Raw genomic sequence first — 19,365 nt, forward strand, 5'->3', positions numbered from 1 at the left:
AGTGGATACATGTTTTTGAGCATCACAATAATTAGCTTCACTATCTGCAATTGATCCATTTGGTCTGACAACATTTCGAATGTCGGAAGTAGCTGCTCAGTTGTTTAAGTCTCTAGTGTTCCTGCTGTATGGGCCCAGAGATACAGAAGATCCTGATAATTTTACATGTGGGAAGTCAAAGCTCTTTGGCTTCATGCATCACTGAGCAACTTTCATGGGAATGACCAGGGCCCTGCCTGGAACGCTGCATCCAGTAGCAGTAGCTCAGTCCATAGGGACTTGGGTTGGGAACCGGAGGGTCGCCTGTTCGAGTCCCCGTCCGGACCAAAATATGGAGCATGGACTGGTGGCTGGAGAGGTGCCAGTTCACCTCCTGGGCACTGCCGAGGTGCCCTTGAGCAAGGTACCGAACCCCCCAATCGCTCGGGGCGCCTCACCAAGGGCAGCCCCCTCACTCTGACATCTCTCCACTTTGTGCACGTATAGGTCCTGTTTGTGCATGTGTGTGTCTTTCGGACCTGTGTGTAATTGACAAGCAAGAGTGAAAACATTGAATTTCCCCTCAGGGGGATCAATAAAGTAAATAAACTTAACTTATAAACATCTCTCTTAAACTTCCCTGGATACCCCAGTTTAAAAGCACAGCTTTCTCAGAGCTGCCTGGTTTGGTCATAAACTCAGTCAAACAGATACCTTTCATCACTCAGATCACTGGCATATTTACCTGCAATGACTATGAGTGACCCAAAATAACTAACACACAAAAAGAGGTGGACTTTTCTGGTTTTAGAGTGTTTCAGTCACAGTGAGTCAACACTAAATGAAAATACAGCACAGTATGGGAGAGGAATATCCAGCAAATACTGTAAAGTGGCAGTTAGTTGTAACAATGGAAAACTATTCATCTGAGGCCAGAGAGCTCATTGTGTTCAGATCCTTTGAAAATACACTGACTAACCAGGAATTTGCCAGACTCATGACCATGACAGTGGTCAAACTGGGAATAGTTGACAAGGACCCAGAGGTAAGACAACATTTAAAATCCTAATGCAGATATGTTAATGGAGAAGGTTTAAATTCAAAGTATATTTGTAGAGATACTCAAAGCAGAGAAGCACAGCCTTAAAAAGGTACGTCCTTTTGTTTTTGTCATATCTTTTAAATGGCTCAGACTCAACGCAGAAGATGTTAAAAAGCTGGACTCAGATATAAAACATGTGAATATGGTGATAAAATTAACATGTCGTCACCCAATATTCAGTAACAAAGTACATTTACTCAAGTACTGTACTTAAGTACAAATTTGAGGTACTTGTATTTTATTTGAGTAATTTCGTGCCATTGTATGCTTGTACTCCACTGCATCTCAGAGGGAAATATTGTACTTTTTACCAAACTAGGCCTACATCCATCTAACAAAGTAGGATTTTTGCACATAAAACATACAGTTTTTAAAATATGATGCTTTGTTATAGATTAAATTACCAAACAGTCTATACAAGTACCGCTGAAAAGGATTAGTTGATTAATCAGTCAGTAGACTGACAAAAAAAAAATTGGTACCTATATCACTAATAATTTAGGTCTTTTTTTTTGTGTGCAAAAAGACAAAATATCACAAATTAGAGGATTTGCTGCTTTGACTTTCAATTATTCAAATGTCAGAATTTAAAGTTAGTTAATTTTAATTTTTCTGCATTGAATATTTTACTTGTAATATTTTAGCTACTTTACAACGTAGGTTTTTGCACATAAAACATACAAAGACTTTTTAAAATATGATGCTTTGTTATATATTAAAGTACCCAACAGTCTATACTAGTTTAGCTGAAAATATTAGTTGATTAATCTGTTAGTTGATTGACAGAAAAAAAGGTAACTATATTACTATTAATTTAAGTCATTTTTGTACTAAAAGACAAAACATTGCAAAGGGAAGGATTTACTGCTTTGACTTTTAATTATTCAAATGTCAAAATTTAAGATAATTTTAAGTTAATTTCAATTTTTCAGATTTTTCTGCATTGAATATTTTATTTGTAATATTTTAGCTCCTTTACAACATAGGCTGTTTGCACATAAAACATATAAAGAGAAATATTATGTTTTGTTATAGATTAAATCACCAAACAATCTATACTAGTGTAGCTGAAAATGATTAGTTGATTAATCAGTTAGTTGATTGACAAAAAAATAATAATTTGCAAATATAGTGCTAAAAATTTGTCTTTTTTTGCAAAAACATAAAATATCACAAATGAGAGGATATTTTCACAACATAGGATTTTTGCACATAAAACATACAGATTTTTTAAAAAATGATGCTTTGTTATAAGTTACATAACCCAACAGTCTATACAAGTACAGCTGAAAATGATTAGTTGATTAATCAGTAAGCTGACTGACAAAAAAAACTAACTAATAATTTAAGTTTTTTTGTGTGCGTGTAAAAAAAACGGTAAAAACTCAAATTTGCTGTTTTTTCTTTTAGTTATTTAAATGTCCAAATTTTAGATAATTTTAAGTTGATTTTGTTTGTTTGTCAGATTTTTCTGCATTGAATATTTTTACTTGTTATATTTAAAGTACATTTTCCTGATCATATGTACATACTTTTAGCTAAGTAACATTTCATTGCAGGACTGAGAACAGAGTTGTAGTTTTACAGTGCGGTATCTGCACTTTAAGCTAACTTCCTCCACCATTGCCAATATTGGCCGACTGAAAAACGTGATTATTAGTAATAATAATTATAACAATTTAGTAGGTGACATTATTTCCTTTTAAGGCTTAATGTTTTGTCAATAAAGTTGAACTACCTGTCTGCAACGTGAGAGCGCAGGTCTGACACTCATGAATTCACATACTTCCTAATCGACTGTTAACTAGCAATGTTAGCTAGTAGCCTAGCGTGTTCCTTATTTTCCAGCTGTCGCTTAGCAACAACGACTTTTACAAAGTTAGTTTTAACGTAACGTTACGTTGAGGTGTCGCTAATGTTATATTTGTAATGAGCAGGACAGCATTCAGGTGAAGAGCCTCCCTCGGGGCTAAAAATACACACTTACCAAATTAGACTGTGGCTGAGCTGCTGTAGCTAACGTTAGCTAACTGAGGCAGCTGCCAGGCTCTGTAACAGTAGCTTCTAGGTTTGGTAAGTGGCTCCCTGGTGTGGTTTTAATGAAACTGTAATCAGATAATGGCTGTGTGTAGCTGAACAGGCTGTCTTTGTGTCAGCCTGGTAATGTAGGGACTGTGGTGGGTTCTTTTATTTGACTCCTGCGTAGAGAAAAGTAATCTGTTGTACTGACTCAGGTCCAGTGTGAATGGTTGGCATTACCCAGCCCTTCATTGTTTTAAATGTTAAGTCAACCAATAGTAACAAACATGAAGAGCCATTTTATGTATTGGTGTTAAAGTTAGTAAAGATTTTTAACGTTTGGGAGACTCTCTGTCTTCATTACATTTGTATAACGACTGCAGTGACTTGCAGATTTGTCATTCGTTATTAAGGATTTAACTTGTATTCAGTGGGAAAAGAAAAAACAACAACTTGTATTCAATGGTGGGAACTTAGTACATTCACTCAAGTACTTTAGATAACTTGAGTATTTTCCATTTTATGCTCCTTCCTATTTGTACTTTACTACAGTTTGAATGCAGATACTGTGCTTTTACTCCATTACATCCATTTAGTTTCTAGTTACTTTGCAGACTACATTATGATAGGACACCCAGGAGTATATGGGGTTGCAATGGTATGAGATTTTCACAATAACTATAACCATCTTTAGAAAATATCACGGTTTCATAGTATCATGGTAATACAGAATTTATATTATCAGTCAGTATGACTCTTAAAGGAATTACAATGGAAGGGTTATTGTCAGTTGAACAAATGTTTATTACTATAATTGAAACTTGAAACCATTTTGCTAATCGAAGTACATGTAAAAAGTCTCCCCTTAGAAAATAACTATTAAAAAAAAAAGGTGAGATTCAATGTCCAGTTGCATTTTATATTTCAATAGAGTGGATAAGCAAAAGTACACAGTATGATAACCATCAACCTTTAAATTACAGTATGCCTTTAAAGTGGTATCACTGCAACCCTAACAGTATATGTTGCAAGTAATAAAAATGTGCTCCAAATTTATTACCAGCAACATACATCAATATTTATAATCCAATGGGTCATTCTGCATAAGATACTAATAATACTTTAACTTCAGTAAGGGTTTGACGGAGGGCTTTTACTTAAATAGTATTGCTGTTTATACTTGAGCAAAAAATGTGAATACCTCCTCCACCTCTGCATATATTAAGAGTATTACAGTATACTGCAATGATCCTTCAACTGATCTGAAAGCATAACATAACATTCCCCAACACTGAATTTTTTACAATAAATTATTTCATGGAGCACAAGTTTATTTTTTGTTCATAGCATTTACTAATTATCTAGGGTTGTTCATGGGTTGTAGTTGTAGTTGTAGGCCTATTTCTTGTTTCCTGAGCTTTTGAAAACCTTAAGAATTTTGAATGAAGGCTCGTTTAATGAGGTACATTTGCGTTACTGTGTTGGTACGTACATAAATGAATGATGTCAGAAAATATCGATGTCAGTTTACAGATATTAACCCAGAGTAAAGGAATTTCACATATTTTCTTTTGTTATAATATTGTTCTGTAGTGATAGGATCCTATTACTCCAGCAATAAATGGACAGAGAAATACCATTTAGTTTTGTCACAGACTAAGATACATACACAAGGAGATAAAAGGTCCTTAAAAAGTCTTGAAATGTCTTAAGTTGTTGTCTTAAATTGTCTTAAATTAAGATTCAATGGGTCTCAAATGTTTTCGGTCACATTACCACAAAAATTTCTCCGGCCTGACAGACCCATTGACTGTTTACAATCAATGGACAGACAGAAGAATTGAAATAATAAAGCATTTATGGCAGTGATGGGATTTTGTTTTCTTATAAACATGAAACACATTAAATTCAAACTTACCAAATTGTTGTTATTTTTCCTTACTGTTCATTTTGAACGGACAACAGGGTGTTTGCTTAGTTTCCATTGCAGGATTGGGCTTAAATATGATATAAGGTGGTATTAAAATGGTCTTAAAAAGTCTTAAATGTAACTATTTATAACTATAGACACCCTGTACAACCCCAACTTAATGTTGGCTCAAAGTGGCAAATGTGTTAACTGCATAATACATGGATACATTTCTAATAATATACTGTTATTAGTTGCTGTAATTATTATTTGGCTGTCATACGTCTCATGTATAAAGTATGTCTAAGTGTAATGTGTTTTTCAGGAGCAGTTAAAACAGAAAAAATGGCTGAGGCAGTTGCAAACGTGGCCCGGAGGGTTAATGCGACCGTCGAGGATGGGAAAGACACATTGGGTAAGACTCTGCTGTTTGAATGAATAGCTTTGATTTAATATTGTGGTTGATGCTATTACAGATTTCCACCAGCAGGCGGTGACAGAGGCTTTCATTTGTCTGCTGAAATAGCTTTAAATCTCATAGTTGGTGTTATTTGTAGATATTTAACATTCCCCTGCTGTGTTAATACTTCATGATCTCATAATCCTGTTCCTCTTCTTCTCCTCTGCAGACTTGTCAAACTGCAAGCTCATTTCCTTCCCAGACGGTGTGTTCAAGGTCCTGAGGAGTGTCTCAGAAAACATCCGTATTATCACACTGGCTGACAATGAGATGAAGGCCATAACCAGCAAGTTCTTTTCAACCTTCACTCAGCTGAGAGGTAGTGGATAACAACACTGCATTTGAGTCATGGTTTCAATCTTGAAGAAAAGATGTTGTATGCTGTTACCCTCACAAATGTTGACCGAGTGTCTACAGGCTGCAACAGGTGAACAGAGAAGCGACCCCTCAATTATCTTCTGTGTTGAAATATTACATATGTGTTTCAGAGCTGGACCTGCGAGGAAACGTTCTCACCAAGCTGCCTGACACTGTGGGAGAAATGAAGCATTTGACCTGCATCAATCTGGCATTCAACAACTTCTCCGTCTTCCCTGATAAGCTCACTGAAATAGCCACACTGGAGAGAATTAACCTGGAGGGGAACAGCATCACCGGTAATTCTAATTATATATTAAAGGGATAGTTCAGATGTTTTGAAGTGGGGTTGTATGAGATACTTAACTATAGTCAGTGTATGTTTAACCCAAACAATGTGTCATGTGACTGCAGTTGGTTCAGATCGAGGTCGGAACACGTTCTCACCACAAACGAACAGCACCAGAGTTTGTTTGTAACTGGACCGAGACCACCTCTTCAAGAAAGTCTCGGTCTGGTTGTTTTGGTTCACACCTGCCCAAACGAACCGCACTTAGGGGGCAAACGAACTTGAGTTTGACTGAACCAAACCAAACAGGGCAGGTGTGAAAGCACCTTTAGACAGTCCTTTCCAACAAGGAGCTGAAGCCATTATATTGCGAGTTGGAGTGGAAATATCAATATGTCAGCATATGGGATGTTGGAAAAAAAATCCAATATCTTGCATCCCCAGTGATTTCTTTTTTAAGTGGCTTAAGGATGTTTTCCTGCTGCCCCCATCCACAGCAGTGCATTACCGAGGTTTCATGCCAGTACTCCTGCCTAGTCTCCAAAACTGGGGCGTACCAACCCGCCATCTACTGTGTGTAATACACTGACTCTGGATAAGGACCTCATACAACCCAACGTCAAGAAATCCAAAGTACTGCCTTAGAGGTTGTATATTCTTACATGGCTTGGTTTGAGCTGATATTTACTTTGTTTTTCTATCTTGTCCCACAGAAATACCAGTGGAGAAGCTGTCAGGCATGCCAGCACTGAAGTGGCTGAACGTGAAGTCGAACCCTTTGGACTCAAACACTCAGTCTGCTCTGCAATCTCCCCACAACTTTGAAACAGAGTCCTAAAATAAGTTGTGTATTTTATTCACAGGACTGCATGCTGCGTGCCTTTAACTACTTCAGCTGGATGCTTTGGTGTGCCTGAGATATGAGGAAACACAATACTTGAAGATATAACTTAAGATATCTCAATGGGTTTACAGGAAAAAAAAAGGTGTGCAATCAAATTTAGTGTCCTTACTTAAGTTAATCAGTCCTGCTGGCAACCAACCTGTGGCCTTTACTTTGTTCTCTTTGTATGAACTACACAAAGCTGAAGTTGGTGTTTGGAGATGAGATCAATTCTTTTACACTGTCTGATATAGTTTCGTCTCCATCGAGACAAAAGTCATTAATAGACTTATTTATTGTTTTTTATAGTATATAAGGAAGTTTTTTCAATTAAAGAGTATGGGTTGGAAACTATGCAGTCTCATGTCATTATTTTTTCACTGGGTGATGGATTAATTGCTGAGATGGTGTTTGATTAATTTTGTTAGACAACACAGGATGACAACACACACCTATTCTTGAGAACTGGGACAAATTATATCCTGCAAAAAATAACATAACTTAAAAACACTAATTCTGTTTCTGGGGTGAAACTTTACTTTTAAAAGATGTTAGGTATATATAAAATCCAAATGATTTATAAAATATTTTGATCTGCTTTCATTTTTTAACTTGTAAACCTATCCAGAATTCACAACTTAAATTAAAAAATGTGTTAATAGCCTTAAAAATCTATAATTGACAGTATGTTCTGCTATAGTCATCATTGTTTTGAAATATATTTTTGTGAAAATGTTGGCCCTTTAAAGATGTGCCCCAGATTTTTCAAGTTCATCAGATTTCCACAAAAACATAATTTAATCAGGCATAAAAGAGGTTAGCTGTAACACAAGGACTCAAGTCTCACTTCCTGGTTTCCAAAAAGGCAGGAATGCTTCTCAAGTATCGGTAAAATTTCTATTTTATTTACAAATTCATTAAGTAATAGGTTATCAGAAGGGTCTCAACCATAACAGGTCAACTCTGTAGCCGTCCTAAATCAAAACTAAGTAAACATTTGTGTTTAAAATTGAGTATTTTAATTAACATCCAGCAAACTCTTAGCAAATTTGAAAAATAAAATGGCTACTCACTACAACTGCTGTGAAATTAATAAATATATAACTTTTTGTCAACTCTGTAAGACATCAATTCCATCAGATCTTACCTCTGACATATATCATGTATGCTGTTCAAGAAAAACAATTAAGTCAGTGGGAGGTTGGCCCATCACAAAGTTAATAGACAAGACTTAGATCTTTTAAAGTCAATTTTCACAGCCTAGAGTAAAATTAAAAACACAAAAAAGAAAAGGCTGTTACATTTAGGACTGCAGCTAACGATTATTTCTATGGAAGACAACAATGTCCGTATTTGAACTGTCAGATTAGTCATAACTGAAGAAGCCATCTTCAAGAACTCAAGCAAGTCCACGTGCCTATGATATGGATGACTGAGAATCTTCACCAACATGTTGCTATACAGTTTGGGAAGAATACCCTTCGACTGGTATGGGAATATGACAGAACATCTAGTAAGAACTGAAGAAGCCTCTTGAATGAAAGGTGAAACGTCTTCAAGAAACTCCAGTTGCCTTCAATATAGCACTTGAGATTACCATGACCTGGATGACTGAGAGTCTTCACCGACATCTTCAATCAAGGTTCAGTCATGAATCCTCCCTGACAGTCACAACGGTGATCTTGAAGGCTGAAATCAGATGGAATCAAATGAACTAGATGCTCATTTTCAAGTTCTCCAATTATCCCGTGATCTCGAGAAAACAAAGATAATAAATTATCTCGTTATCTCGACTAGTCGACCTTTGGTTTTCTCAAGAACCAACATCAATTAACCTGCTTCGTTATCTCAAGATATTGAAATAATTAACCCGCGAACATCGAGATAACAACATTGAACAATAATTTCCACCACGGCTGTTCTTGGCTTCCATAATTTCCGATAAGATGATGTCTTCGAAATACTTTGTTTTGTCAGACCAACAGGCCAAGACCCAGAATGCGAAACAAAAAAAGAGCAGCTCATCATCACATCTGAGAAGCTGGAACCAGTGACTGTGATGTGTTTTCCTGAGTTTGACCTTCAGGGTACTGAACAGGGATCTGAATCTGAATTGGAAAGACAAGCAAAATATTCTGAAACTATCTTATCACTAGTTTCAAGCTCGAGGCACCGCCAAGACTTGATTTAGCGAGGTTACAGAGAAAGTACACACAGCAGCATAAACACTGATCAAGCTCCCAAACCCTCCATCTGTAACCAAGGCTGCAGGTGACAGAGACTGATCCACAGTATTAAAAGTATTTCGGTTGCTCAGGCTTTTCAGGAATACTTTAAATAGCAACACTGCTGAGTCTGGATCGCCTATAAGCTGATGTCAACCACAGAGGAGCATATAAAGGGACGCAGCAGTATGATATGTGAGGGATTCACGCATGAGCACATCCATTTTCTCTGCAAAGAGTTTTTAAATGGTCTATTTTATGCGAAGGTAGGATGCCAGACTCTTGATGTCTTCTGGCCAAGAGAAATATTTAGCAAGGTGGCAGGCTTACAGCGTCAGGTGACTACTCTGCTGCCCAGGCTGTGACCTTGTATTGTGCATCAAGCTGCTCTCTGACTGATGGTGCTGATCATCTATAAACTAGAGGAAACTACAGTCATTTTATTTTTGTTCCTGTTACACTGTTAGTGTACAGATGTATATATCTGGCTCTCCGTCGGTAGTTATGTTCATTGTACAGTTTCTCCACATAAACAGCTCATTGTTAATAATTTCGACATGATCGAATAAATGCTACATTTACACTATATTACTACCAATAAAATTTATTTGGTACAGTACCTATCACAGACATGATGTTCAGAAAGTGCTTCACAAATCACAATCAAACAATTAAACAATAAAACTCCCAAACAATTAAAAAAAAGGCAATATCCTCCTGAGATCCTGTGTCCTCATATGAGGACATCACATTTTGGGTTTACTTAAACTTATACTTCATTCTATTTAACTTAGACCTGTTGTCCTCATTTGTGGACACTTTTTTGCTCTATCTAGTGGTAGTAAAAGCACGATACAGTAATCCATGTAAACACAAGATGGCAGCCACCTCTGCCAAGTCTGCGACACAAAAGTGGACAAGGTCCAAAACCTCATCACATTTTATGGTTGAAACTTGTTTATTTATGATTAATAATGTTTTTAGTTTGATATGGCAACAAATTTGACCAATTTTAGCAACAGTAACAAGATAAGAATACAAGATAGTAAGTACTCGATTGAGGACATTGGGACTTTATTAATGTCTTGTTTCAAGACATCAGGACTTGATTATTGTCTTGTTTGAGGACATTGGGACTTTATTATAAGGAGTTGTTGTTGACATCCAGTCCTCGATGGCAATCAAACAGTTTTGAAGAACAGCAAGTTTGTCTGTGCTAACAGGCTTAAACTACACATACAGTTGAACGTCGTCAGCATAATAGTGAATACGATATACTGGATGTATAATAATATAGGAAATAATATAGGCCTAAGACAGAGCCCTGAGGCACACCACAGGAAAGAGCAACAGTATGAGAGCTCAAAGAACCAAAATACACAGAGAAACTTCTATCTGAACGGTAGGGGCAAAACCAGTCAAGTGCACTCCCAGAGACACCCCCCACTGTCTGAGCCTGTCAATCATAATACTTTGATCCACAGTATTGAAAGCTGTGCTAAGATCCAACAACACCAGAACTCTGGTGCGGATCATTTGTGGTGAGAACATGTTCCGACCTGGATCTGAACCAACTGCAGTCACATGACACATTGTTTGGGTTAAACATGAGCATGTTACAGTCCTGGAGGATTATTAATGTGCACCTCCTCCTGTACTGCCTTAATATGCACATTCAGCACATCCAATGCATCAAAACATTGTTTTCTAGTTGGAGCCGCGCCTCGTTTTCAAACTGTATGGTTTGACTAAAATGAACAATGACAGCAATATAGTCCACGATGAGCAGCGCTAAAATCAACCTGTGTAGCTGTCCCTCCATTGTGACATTAGAAAGTGTCACATTTATCTTGCAAGTGTACTCTTCTTCAACATTTTGTTTTACTTCCGCTTGTAAATGCTGCCGTGAGAACAGGCAATTATGCAACTTTGTAACAAAATAAGTCCCTGATTCAGACCAAAGCAAGACAACTCTAGGTCTGAAAGCACCCAAGGTCATCTGAGACTCTATATTATATCATCAGGTTTTGTATAAATGGGTCCCATATAATACAAAAACAGACAAAATTCTTTTGTACAAAAGCTCAAAATGGAAGCCTGCAGTCATAGATTCACAAATGGTACTTGGTTACAGTATTATTCAGCGTTTGTAACATGACAAGTGCAATAAAATGCCATTCATTACCATCAAAATACCTGAAGGATGAATTTCAAGCCACATAATTCTATACATAATGTTTCTAAAAATAGGCCCGTGAATGTGTTATCAAATAGTCAAGAAGTCACAACGCGGGCACGCCACCTAATCCGGCCTCGTTAATTGGTTTACAGCTAACGCCAGTCAGCTCCATCTGTTTATGTCTGAAAAGAGCTCTGGAGAGCCACAGCTTACCGGGAAAACAAATCACATGCAAACTTCACAGCCATGTTGCAGAAAGCATGTGGCAGCCATGGAGAGGGATTAGCTGTTGATTGCTATTCTGGGCAATTCTGCTTGTTTCTGTTTGTTCACGCTTGTAAGGTACAGATGCCAATGATGGATGTGATCTGAATTCACAGAGGGACATACAGGAGGCAGCTCTGTCATCTGGCCTTCACACTTCCTGTTGTCACATGCATGTGGCTGTCAGGTCGCTTGGCTTAAGCAGTGCGCATGCCTGCTCCCTCTGTTTCAATGACTGCCTGTCAGTCAGGAGCTTCTTAGTCCTGCTGGATTAGTGCACAGACCACAGTGGGAGAGTGTGACAGCAACAATAGACATGAGCGTGACCATCGAGGAGAGGGGCAGGCCCAACACCCTGGACTACAGGGTGTTTTTCAGTAAGTGCAGCTCTTTGAATCAACTGTGTGTGAATGGGGAACATTAGTGTTTATGTGCTCGTTAACTTGTGGCTATGTAGCAACTGTAATAGCTGTGCTGTCAAGTTATCATAGAGCTTTGTGAAGGAATCTCACACTCTGTAGTTCCTCATTGTGATAAATCGAAAAACACAGAGTTAAAATTGCATTACTCCTCCTCATAGAAAACTCTGAGGGCAAATACATCTCTCCGTTCCATGACATACCCATCTACGCAAATGAAGCAGAGGTGAGCATCATGTGTCACACTTAATACTGCATGTTTTGTCTTTAAAAAGTAGAGCTGTATTTGTAACTTTTTTTATTTGCTGGTGCTGTACTATTACAGTATGTACATGCTCATTCAAATCTTGCAAATTAATAGTTGCCTACCTACTATCTGATGTTTCAAAAGTGTAAATATGATGTCCAGCCACCCAAAACTCTACTCAAAGTGTTAATCTTTTTATTGATTTTATCTGCAATGGTGGACAGATGCTTGACCCTGTAACACCTGAGGGCCAAACATGAGTGCACTGTCAGTGTGCATCCTTAACTGACCTTTCGTAACTGTAAGACGACAGCAGTGGGCCAGTGGTGAAAAAAGGCCATTGTTTGCCTGTCACAGATCTAGAGCAGAAGACCTCAACGTTCTTCTTAGGTCAAAAGAAGACTGAGCAGGGACCCCCTACTACATGTATTGTAGAAAACTGACTTTGGGTCTTTGCTCATTTGCACCTGCCTGTAGCTGCTAAAATCACCCGAGGCCTGTACTGAGAAGCAGGATTTGGGGTTAGCGAGGTAACTTCAGGGTTAACTCTGGGTTTTCAGTACTAGGAAGCTGGTTCTGTTTTTACCGGGATAAATCACCGTGGTAACTTATGCAGAACAGCTAACCTGCTCCAAAGCAGGTTAACTTCAGAGTATCGGATCAACACCCCGACCTCTGACCAATCAGATCACTGGAGAAAAGAGTATCCATGGATAAATGTTCGGAGTTAAAAAAAGAGGATCCTATGTGTTGTTATAGGTCAGTAGTCATTTCATTGTTCCAAGGCTCTATTTCCACAGGTTATAAAACAGAGCTTCTAACAAATTGCGAAATTGTTTACAAACACTTGATTTTAGCACTATTTGAAATTATTGAATTAAGTTTTTTTTTTTAATCTGCAGTGAAAGCGCTGCTACTTTTACACTCTGATTCCATCACTGCAGCTCATAATACCATAATAATCCACACACTGTTAACTGGCTCTCGTTTTTATACATGCAACATTTGGGTCAGATAGACCTCATCAGTCATTAACCAGGCTGCTTTTCCACCCTTTACTCTGGTGGCAGAAACAGACTGGTGTTACTTTAAAGTGTTTAATGTGACATATTTAGAGTAGTTTCATCATTCATTCATTCATCTTCTAACCGCTTCATCCTCTTGAGGGTCGCGGGGGGGGGGCTGGAGCCTATTCCATCTGCCAGCTGACATCGGGCGAGAGGCGGGGTACACCCTGGACAGGTCGCCAGACTATCACAGGGCTGACACATAGAGACAAACAACCATTCACGCTCACATTCACACCTACGGACAATTTAGAGTTATCAATTAACCTAGTCCCCAGTCTGCATGTCTTTGGACTGTGGAAGGAAGCCAGAGTGCCCGGAGAGAACCCACGCTGACACGGGGAGAACATGCAAACTCCGCACAGAAGGGCTCCCACGCCCGGGATCGAACCGGCAACCCTCTTGCTGTGAGGCGAGAGTGCTAACCACCACACCACCGTGCCGCCCTAGTTTCATCATCATCCAACTAAATAGCAAAAAATACTCTGTAATAATGTCACATGGAGCCTAGTGATACCTACAAGTAATTTGAGGATAGTATTTACAATGTTTCTACATTTTCTGTTAAAAGATTAAGAGTATTGTTTACATCCAACGTCTCTTTTGGCACCGTTTCATCTCATATGATATAAAGTAACCTACTTCATTCATGGTTCTGATGATGTCGCTCGTAATAACACCCTTGCCTCTTTCACATGAACATGCTCGTGCTTGGATAGGAAAACCCAGAGTTGACTGAACTAGTTGAGAACCAACTTTGTAGTTCCGGTTATCCAGACGGCTGATAATAGGGTTAGTCAAACCAGATAATGAAAAGATATCCTGGGTAAGTTGAACCAGCTTCATAGTCCAGACCTTAAGAGTTGTAGCATGGCTATGTGCGTTAGCCTCGCCCTCTGCACTTTCGCTAGTTATTTCTGAGGTGGACGGTGTGTCAGAGCCTCTTGCTCAAAACGTTACAGAAATACTCATTAGGGCTCACAAGAATGTCTGTACACTTGGAATAATAATGCAACCGATACACCAATAGTTTCAATAGTACATAACTGTTAGCTATAGCTCACCTCACTGTTATGTATAAGTGCAATGATTTAGTGTTAGCTAGCTCACATGACATGGGTGACAGCCTATCATCATGGTTGTGTACTGTAAATGCAATGGTTTTTTTTGTTTGTTGTATAGGCCAATTTATCTTTGCTAATAATACATTGGATTTTGTGGAAAAAAAAACAAACTTAAATTATCAAACAATAATCTGACGGCCCCCTGCAGTAGCTGCATGGACCCTCTAGGTGTCCCGGACCCCCTGTTGAAGACCCAGGTTTTAGAGTGTTATATTAGCAATCCGGTATTTTTTCCATTCCTTTCAACACCTGCTCAAGCTCAGGGTTTGTACAGATATAGCGCTGCAAAGCTTAGGCCTGTCTTTTAATCAGCTATCAGTCACTGTTACGTAGGTCTGACATAACTAAGTTTCGTATAAATATATTTAAAAATAGGAAATACAATTCATCCTTGGCTTAACAAAACTGTATTTCTGATCATCTTGCAGAATATTTTTCACGCCGTTGTGGAGGTCCCAAGATGGACGAATGCAAAAATGGAGGTATATATACATATATTTACAAATTATCACTGTATTCATTTATTATGTCAATGCATGGTCCCTCCTGATATTCAGATCATACATTGGAAATGTTTCAATAGTTTTAATAGTAACTGACTGTACTTGTTAAAGTGCATATGGTCATAGAGCTATGTTTAATCTCGAGATTTGAGCCCTACATTATCAAATAATAATAATAGTAATAAAAAATAGCCACCCTGTAATGTTTCAGTTGAAGTTGATGTGACTGTCTGTTGATCAGATTGCCACCAAGGATCCTCTCAATCCACTGAAACAAGATGTGAAGAAAGGGAATCTTCGCTACGTAGCCAATGTGTTTCCTCACAAAGGCTACATCTGGAACTATGGAGCTATTCCACAGGTATGATTTATATTCAAACAACAGGTAACCAGACTTTGTCTCTGCTCCATCAAACATGAGCTTTCTGTTTTCACAGACGTGGGAAGACCCAAACCACAAGGACAGTGACACAGGCTGCTGTGGAGACAATGATCCTATTGATATATGTGACATAGGGAATAAGGTACGACTCCAGTGAGGTGCTTTGAAGAGACTACCAGATTTAAGTTCAACGGTTTGCAGCTTTTCCAGAAATGTGTCTGTGGTTCTCAGGTGTGCTCTCGAGGGGAAATAATCAAAGTGAAGGTGTTGGGAACTCTGGCTTTGATCGATGAGGGTGAAACAGACTGGAAGGTCATTGTGATCAATACTGAGGACCCTGAAGCCACCGACTTTAATGGTATAAATAACCTGCAACAAAAGAGGAAGAAAATCTTCCATCACTTCCACCAGTTATTCTGGATTTTAGAGCTCTCCTTTACTGTTGATATGTTGCAGATATTGATGATGTAAGACGACTTAAACCTGGATACCTGGAGGCAACTGTTGACTGGTTCAAACGATACAAAGTCCCAGATGGGAAACCTGAAAACCAGTTTGCTTTCAACGGAGAGTTCAAGGACAGGGTACACCTTTTACACTAGTACTACAATATTTGTGCTTTATTTTTTCAAATGTTAGGACATGTTTTTAAACTTTAGACTATTGATTTGACTGATCTTTTTATTTTTAAAATGATTAAACAAAGAAATGAAAAGTATGGAAGCCCATTTCCACCAGTGTGATAAAAAAAGAGCCTATGAGTCCTTAAAATTAGACACTTCTCAAAATGACTTATGTATCTTAAAATAATGACGTAGTATAAGAAAATAATGAGAAACTTTCTCAAAACATGACTTGGAATTTGAAAATAATGAGAAACTTTCTCAAAACATGACTTAGAATTTGAAAATAATGAGAAACTTTCTCAAAACATGACTTAGAATTTGAAAATAATGGGAAACTTTCTCAAACATGACTTAGAATTTGAAAATAATGGGAAACTTTCCCAAAACATGACTTAATATCACAAAAATAATGGGAAACTTTCTCAAACATGACTTAGAATTTGAAAATAATGGGAAACTTTCTCAAAACATGACTTAATATCACAAAAATAATGGGAAACTTTCTCAAAACATGACTTAGAATTTGAAAATAATGAGAAACTTTCTCAAAACATGACTTAGAATTTGAAAATAATGAGAAACTTTCTCAAACATGACTTAGAATTTGAAAATAATGGGGAACTTTCTCAAACATGACTTAGAATTTGAAAATAATGGGGAACTTTCTCAAAACATGACTTAATATCACAAAAATAATGGGAAACTTTCTCAAAACATGACTTAATATCACAAAAATAATGGGAAACTTTCTCAAAACATGACTTAATATCACAAAAATAATGGGAAACTTTCTCAAAACATGACTTAGAATTTGAAAATAATGAGAAACTTTCTCAAACATGACTTAGAATTTGAAAATAATGGGGAACTTTCTCAAACATGACTTAGAATTTGAAAATAATGGGAAACTTTCTCAAACATGACTTAGAATTTGAAAATAATGGGGAACTTTCCCAAAACATGACTTAATATCACAAAAATAATGGGAAACTTTCTCAAAACATGATTTAATATCTCAAAAATAATGGGAAACTTTCTCAAAACATGACTTAATATCTCAAAAATAATGGGAAACTTTCTCAAAACATGACTTAATATCTGAAAATTATAAGAAACCTTCTCAAAATAATGACATAATATCTCCAAAATAATGGGAAACTTTCTCAAAACATGACTTAGAATTTGAAAATAATGGGAAGCTTTCTGAAAACATGACTTAGAATTTGAAAATAATGGGAAACTTTCTCAAAACATGAATATCTGAAAAATTATCAGAAACCTTCTCAAAATAACATAATGACATAATAAATAGATACTTTCTCAAAATGTGACTTAATATCTCAAAATAATTCTCAAAATAATGACTTAGTATTTGAAAATAATTAGAAACTTTCTTAAAACATGACTTAATATCTCAAAATAATGAGAAACTTTCTCGAAATAATGACTTAGTATCTCAGCATAATAAGAATGACAACTTTGTACTCTCTTATTATTTTGAGATACCAAGTCATTATTCTGAGAATGTTTTTTATTACCTGAGATACAAATGGATAATTTTGAAATAATTAAGATATTTTTTCGAGAAAACTTTTCATTATAATAACTTAAAGGATTTTTTTGGTGGAAATGGGCTTCCACAAGAACAGGTTATATCAATGTAATGAAACATTTTCAAGGTGAAAATTAGAAATAAAATGTTTAGACTGCTTAATTTGTTTGTTAAGCAAATATACTCTAGTTTTTACCCAATATATTGATACTTTCTTGGAGTAAAGAGATGAGAAAAATCTGTCATTTGGTTATTGTGACTTTTGTTTTCCAGGACTTTGCCATTAAAACAGTGAAGAGCACCCACGAGTTTTGGAAGGCACTGATTTCTAAGAAGACTGATGCTGGCGAGTTAAACTGGTGAGGACTTACGCTCCATTACAGACAGTAAAGGCTATAAATTCTATCTGTGATATTTCCTGCCATAACAAGCTTGAGATAAATATCAAGGATGCTGAGTTTGAGTCAGCTAAATCATAATCCTGCTCAGTTAATGGGCTGTTTAATACTTTTTTATTGTTGTAAATATTTGCCTCTCTGAAACTTTCTTTGTTTTAACTCTTACTTGAATCAGCATGAACACCAGTGTGTCAGACAGTCCATTCTGCTGCTCCGCTGGGGACGCAGAGGCTGTGGTTAAGTCTGTAAGTCCATTTTTTATTATTAAATTCACATAACAGCTCAATCCTTACTTTAATGAGATTAGAAATGACAAACATAACAGTGTGCTGGATAACCTGGTGACACACAAAGCCCTCAGACAAAGAGAGAGGATCATTAGTGAGGCAGTTCACGCTAACTGATTCATTTGGCAACATCAGGTCATTGGTTTTCAGTTCAGATAGAAACCAGCATTTCATCCCTCTCACAAAATGCAAAACAGACCCCCGATATATCACAGCAGTTAATTAGTCCAAAACATCTCAGCAGCACATGTGTATTGCTCATTGCCTCCCAGCTGCATTTATGAAGCCAAAATATCTCTTACAGGCGTGTGCTTTTGGAGACGAAGATCCCATTCCAAGCTCAGGTGGGTGTTTGCACATTTACCTGTTGTATCGCAGCTACTTTATGTTGCTACTTGTGCAAATCACACATATACTCGATTATTTTTCAGTGGACAAATGGTTCTACTATGAGAAGTAAGAAGAAAAGCCCGAGCAGGAACCTTCATCCCTTCATTCGTCTGGTTTCAACACATCAGAGCAGCACATGAAGTGGACTGGATTTATATTTCATGTCACATTTACTCGCTTCTTTGTTCACACTTGAATGTCTGATGCTGTTGTGTGATTGTGGCACCGTATTACATTTAAGTTACTGGATAGCAGCCTGATTTCAGGCTTGACAGAACATCACAATAAACCATGCTAAAAGCCAGGGTATTGATTTTATTGCCTCTTGTCGTTATCACATAAGGCTTGAGCCCCAGAATATGGATCTCAAGTGTCTGCAGCCTTTGAAATACATACACTCATTTCTGTACAGTCCTCCATCCAATAATGCATGTAGACAATAGAATTAACTGCACTACTGCGTATGGGAAATTACAATAAATGATGTATTGTTCCTAAAATGTAATAGCTACTGAACAGTACAAATTACCGGTTATTAAAGTCCGTGGCTGTGAGAGGATGATCCCCATGGGGTGCTTCTGTAGGCTGCAATTAAACAATAGGCTCCAACAACCAACAGAGGCCTTCACAGTGTGGAGAGAAAATATGGTTACAACTGATAAAATTGTTGTTTTATAGCTAGCAGGATAAAAACATGATCTGTT

The 19,365-nt window shown here is 37.3% G+C and overlaps 2 protein-coding genes across 5 annotated transcripts; both read left to right on the plus strand.

The window, feature by feature from the left end:
- The first annotated feature begins 1,112 nt into the window (after positions 1-1,112).
- On the plus strand, positions 1,113-7,352 carry lrrc20 (leucine rich repeat containing 20). 4 transcript variants are annotated; one of them, XM_033610929.2, is made up of 5 exons: positions 1,113-1,130; positions 5,335-5,424; positions 5,639-5,788; positions 5,958-6,125; positions 6,829-7,352. In XM_033610929.2, exons 2-5 carry the CDS (start codon positions 5,355-5,357, stop codon positions 6,951-6,953), a joined length of 513 nt encoding a protein of 170 aa, XP_033466820.1. In that variant the 5' UTR covers positions 1,113-1,130; positions 5,335-5,354; the 3' UTR covers positions 6,954-7,352. The 4 variants fall into 4 exon arrangements, with proteins under 4 accessions (XP_033466820.1, XP_033466818.1, XP_033466819.1 ...); XM_033610927.2 differs by lacking the exon at positions 1,113-1,130 and adding an exon at positions 2,868-3,154; XM_033610928.2 differs by lacking the exon at positions 1,113-1,130 and adding an exon at positions 2,868-3,154 and having other exon boundaries at positions 5,338-5,424.
- Positions 7,353-11,883: 4,531 nt separating this feature from the next.
- ppa1a (inorganic pyrophosphatase 1a) lies at positions 11,884-18,965 on the plus strand. The gene is made up of 11 exons (XM_033611947.2): positions 11,884-12,043; positions 12,247-12,311; positions 14,952-15,005; positions 15,268-15,387; positions 15,464-15,550; positions 15,640-15,766; positions 15,865-15,992; positions 17,860-17,945; positions 18,160-18,229; positions 18,576-18,615; positions 18,703-18,965. The coding sequence occupies exons 1-11, from the start codon at positions 11,983-11,985 to the stop codon at positions 18,729-18,731; spliced, it is 867 nt and encodes a 288-aa protein (XP_033467838.1). The 5' UTR covers positions 11,884-11,982; the 3' UTR covers positions 18,732-18,965.
- The last annotated feature ends 400 nt before the right edge of the window (positions 18,966-19,365 follow it).

This window comes from Epinephelus lanceolatus, chromosome 21 (assembly GCF_041903045.1).
Source record: "Epinephelus lanceolatus isolate andai-2023 chromosome 21, ASM4190304v1, whole genome shotgun sequence".
Lineage (NCBI taxonomy): Eukaryota > Metazoa > Chordata > Actinopteri > Perciformes > Serranidae > Epinephelus > Epinephelus lanceolatus.

Coding starts and splice junctions, on each gene's coding strand:
- ppa1a (XM_033611947.2), top strand. CDS start 11,983: ATGAGCGTGACCATCGAGGAGAGGGGCAGGCCCAACACCCTGGACTAC. Junction 15,767..15,864: donor TGAAGCCACCGACTTTAATG/GTATAAATAACC, acceptor GATATGTTGCAG/ATATTGATGATGTAAGACGA. Junction 17,946..18,159: donor GATGCTGGCGAGTTAAACTG/GTGAGGACTTAC, acceptor TACTTGAATCAG/CATGAACACCAGTGTGTCAG.
- lrrc20 (XM_033610929.2), top strand. CDS start 5,355: ATGGCTGAGGCAGTTGCAAACGTGGCCCGGAGGGTTAATGCGACCGTC. Junction 5,425..5,638: donor GGATGGGAAAGACACATTGG/GTAAGACTCTGC, acceptor TCTCCTCTGCAG/ACTTGTCAAACTGCAAGCTC. Junction 6,126..6,828: donor GGAGGGGAACAGCATCACCG/GTAATTCTAATT, acceptor CTTGTCCCACAG/AAATACCAGTGGAGAAGCTG.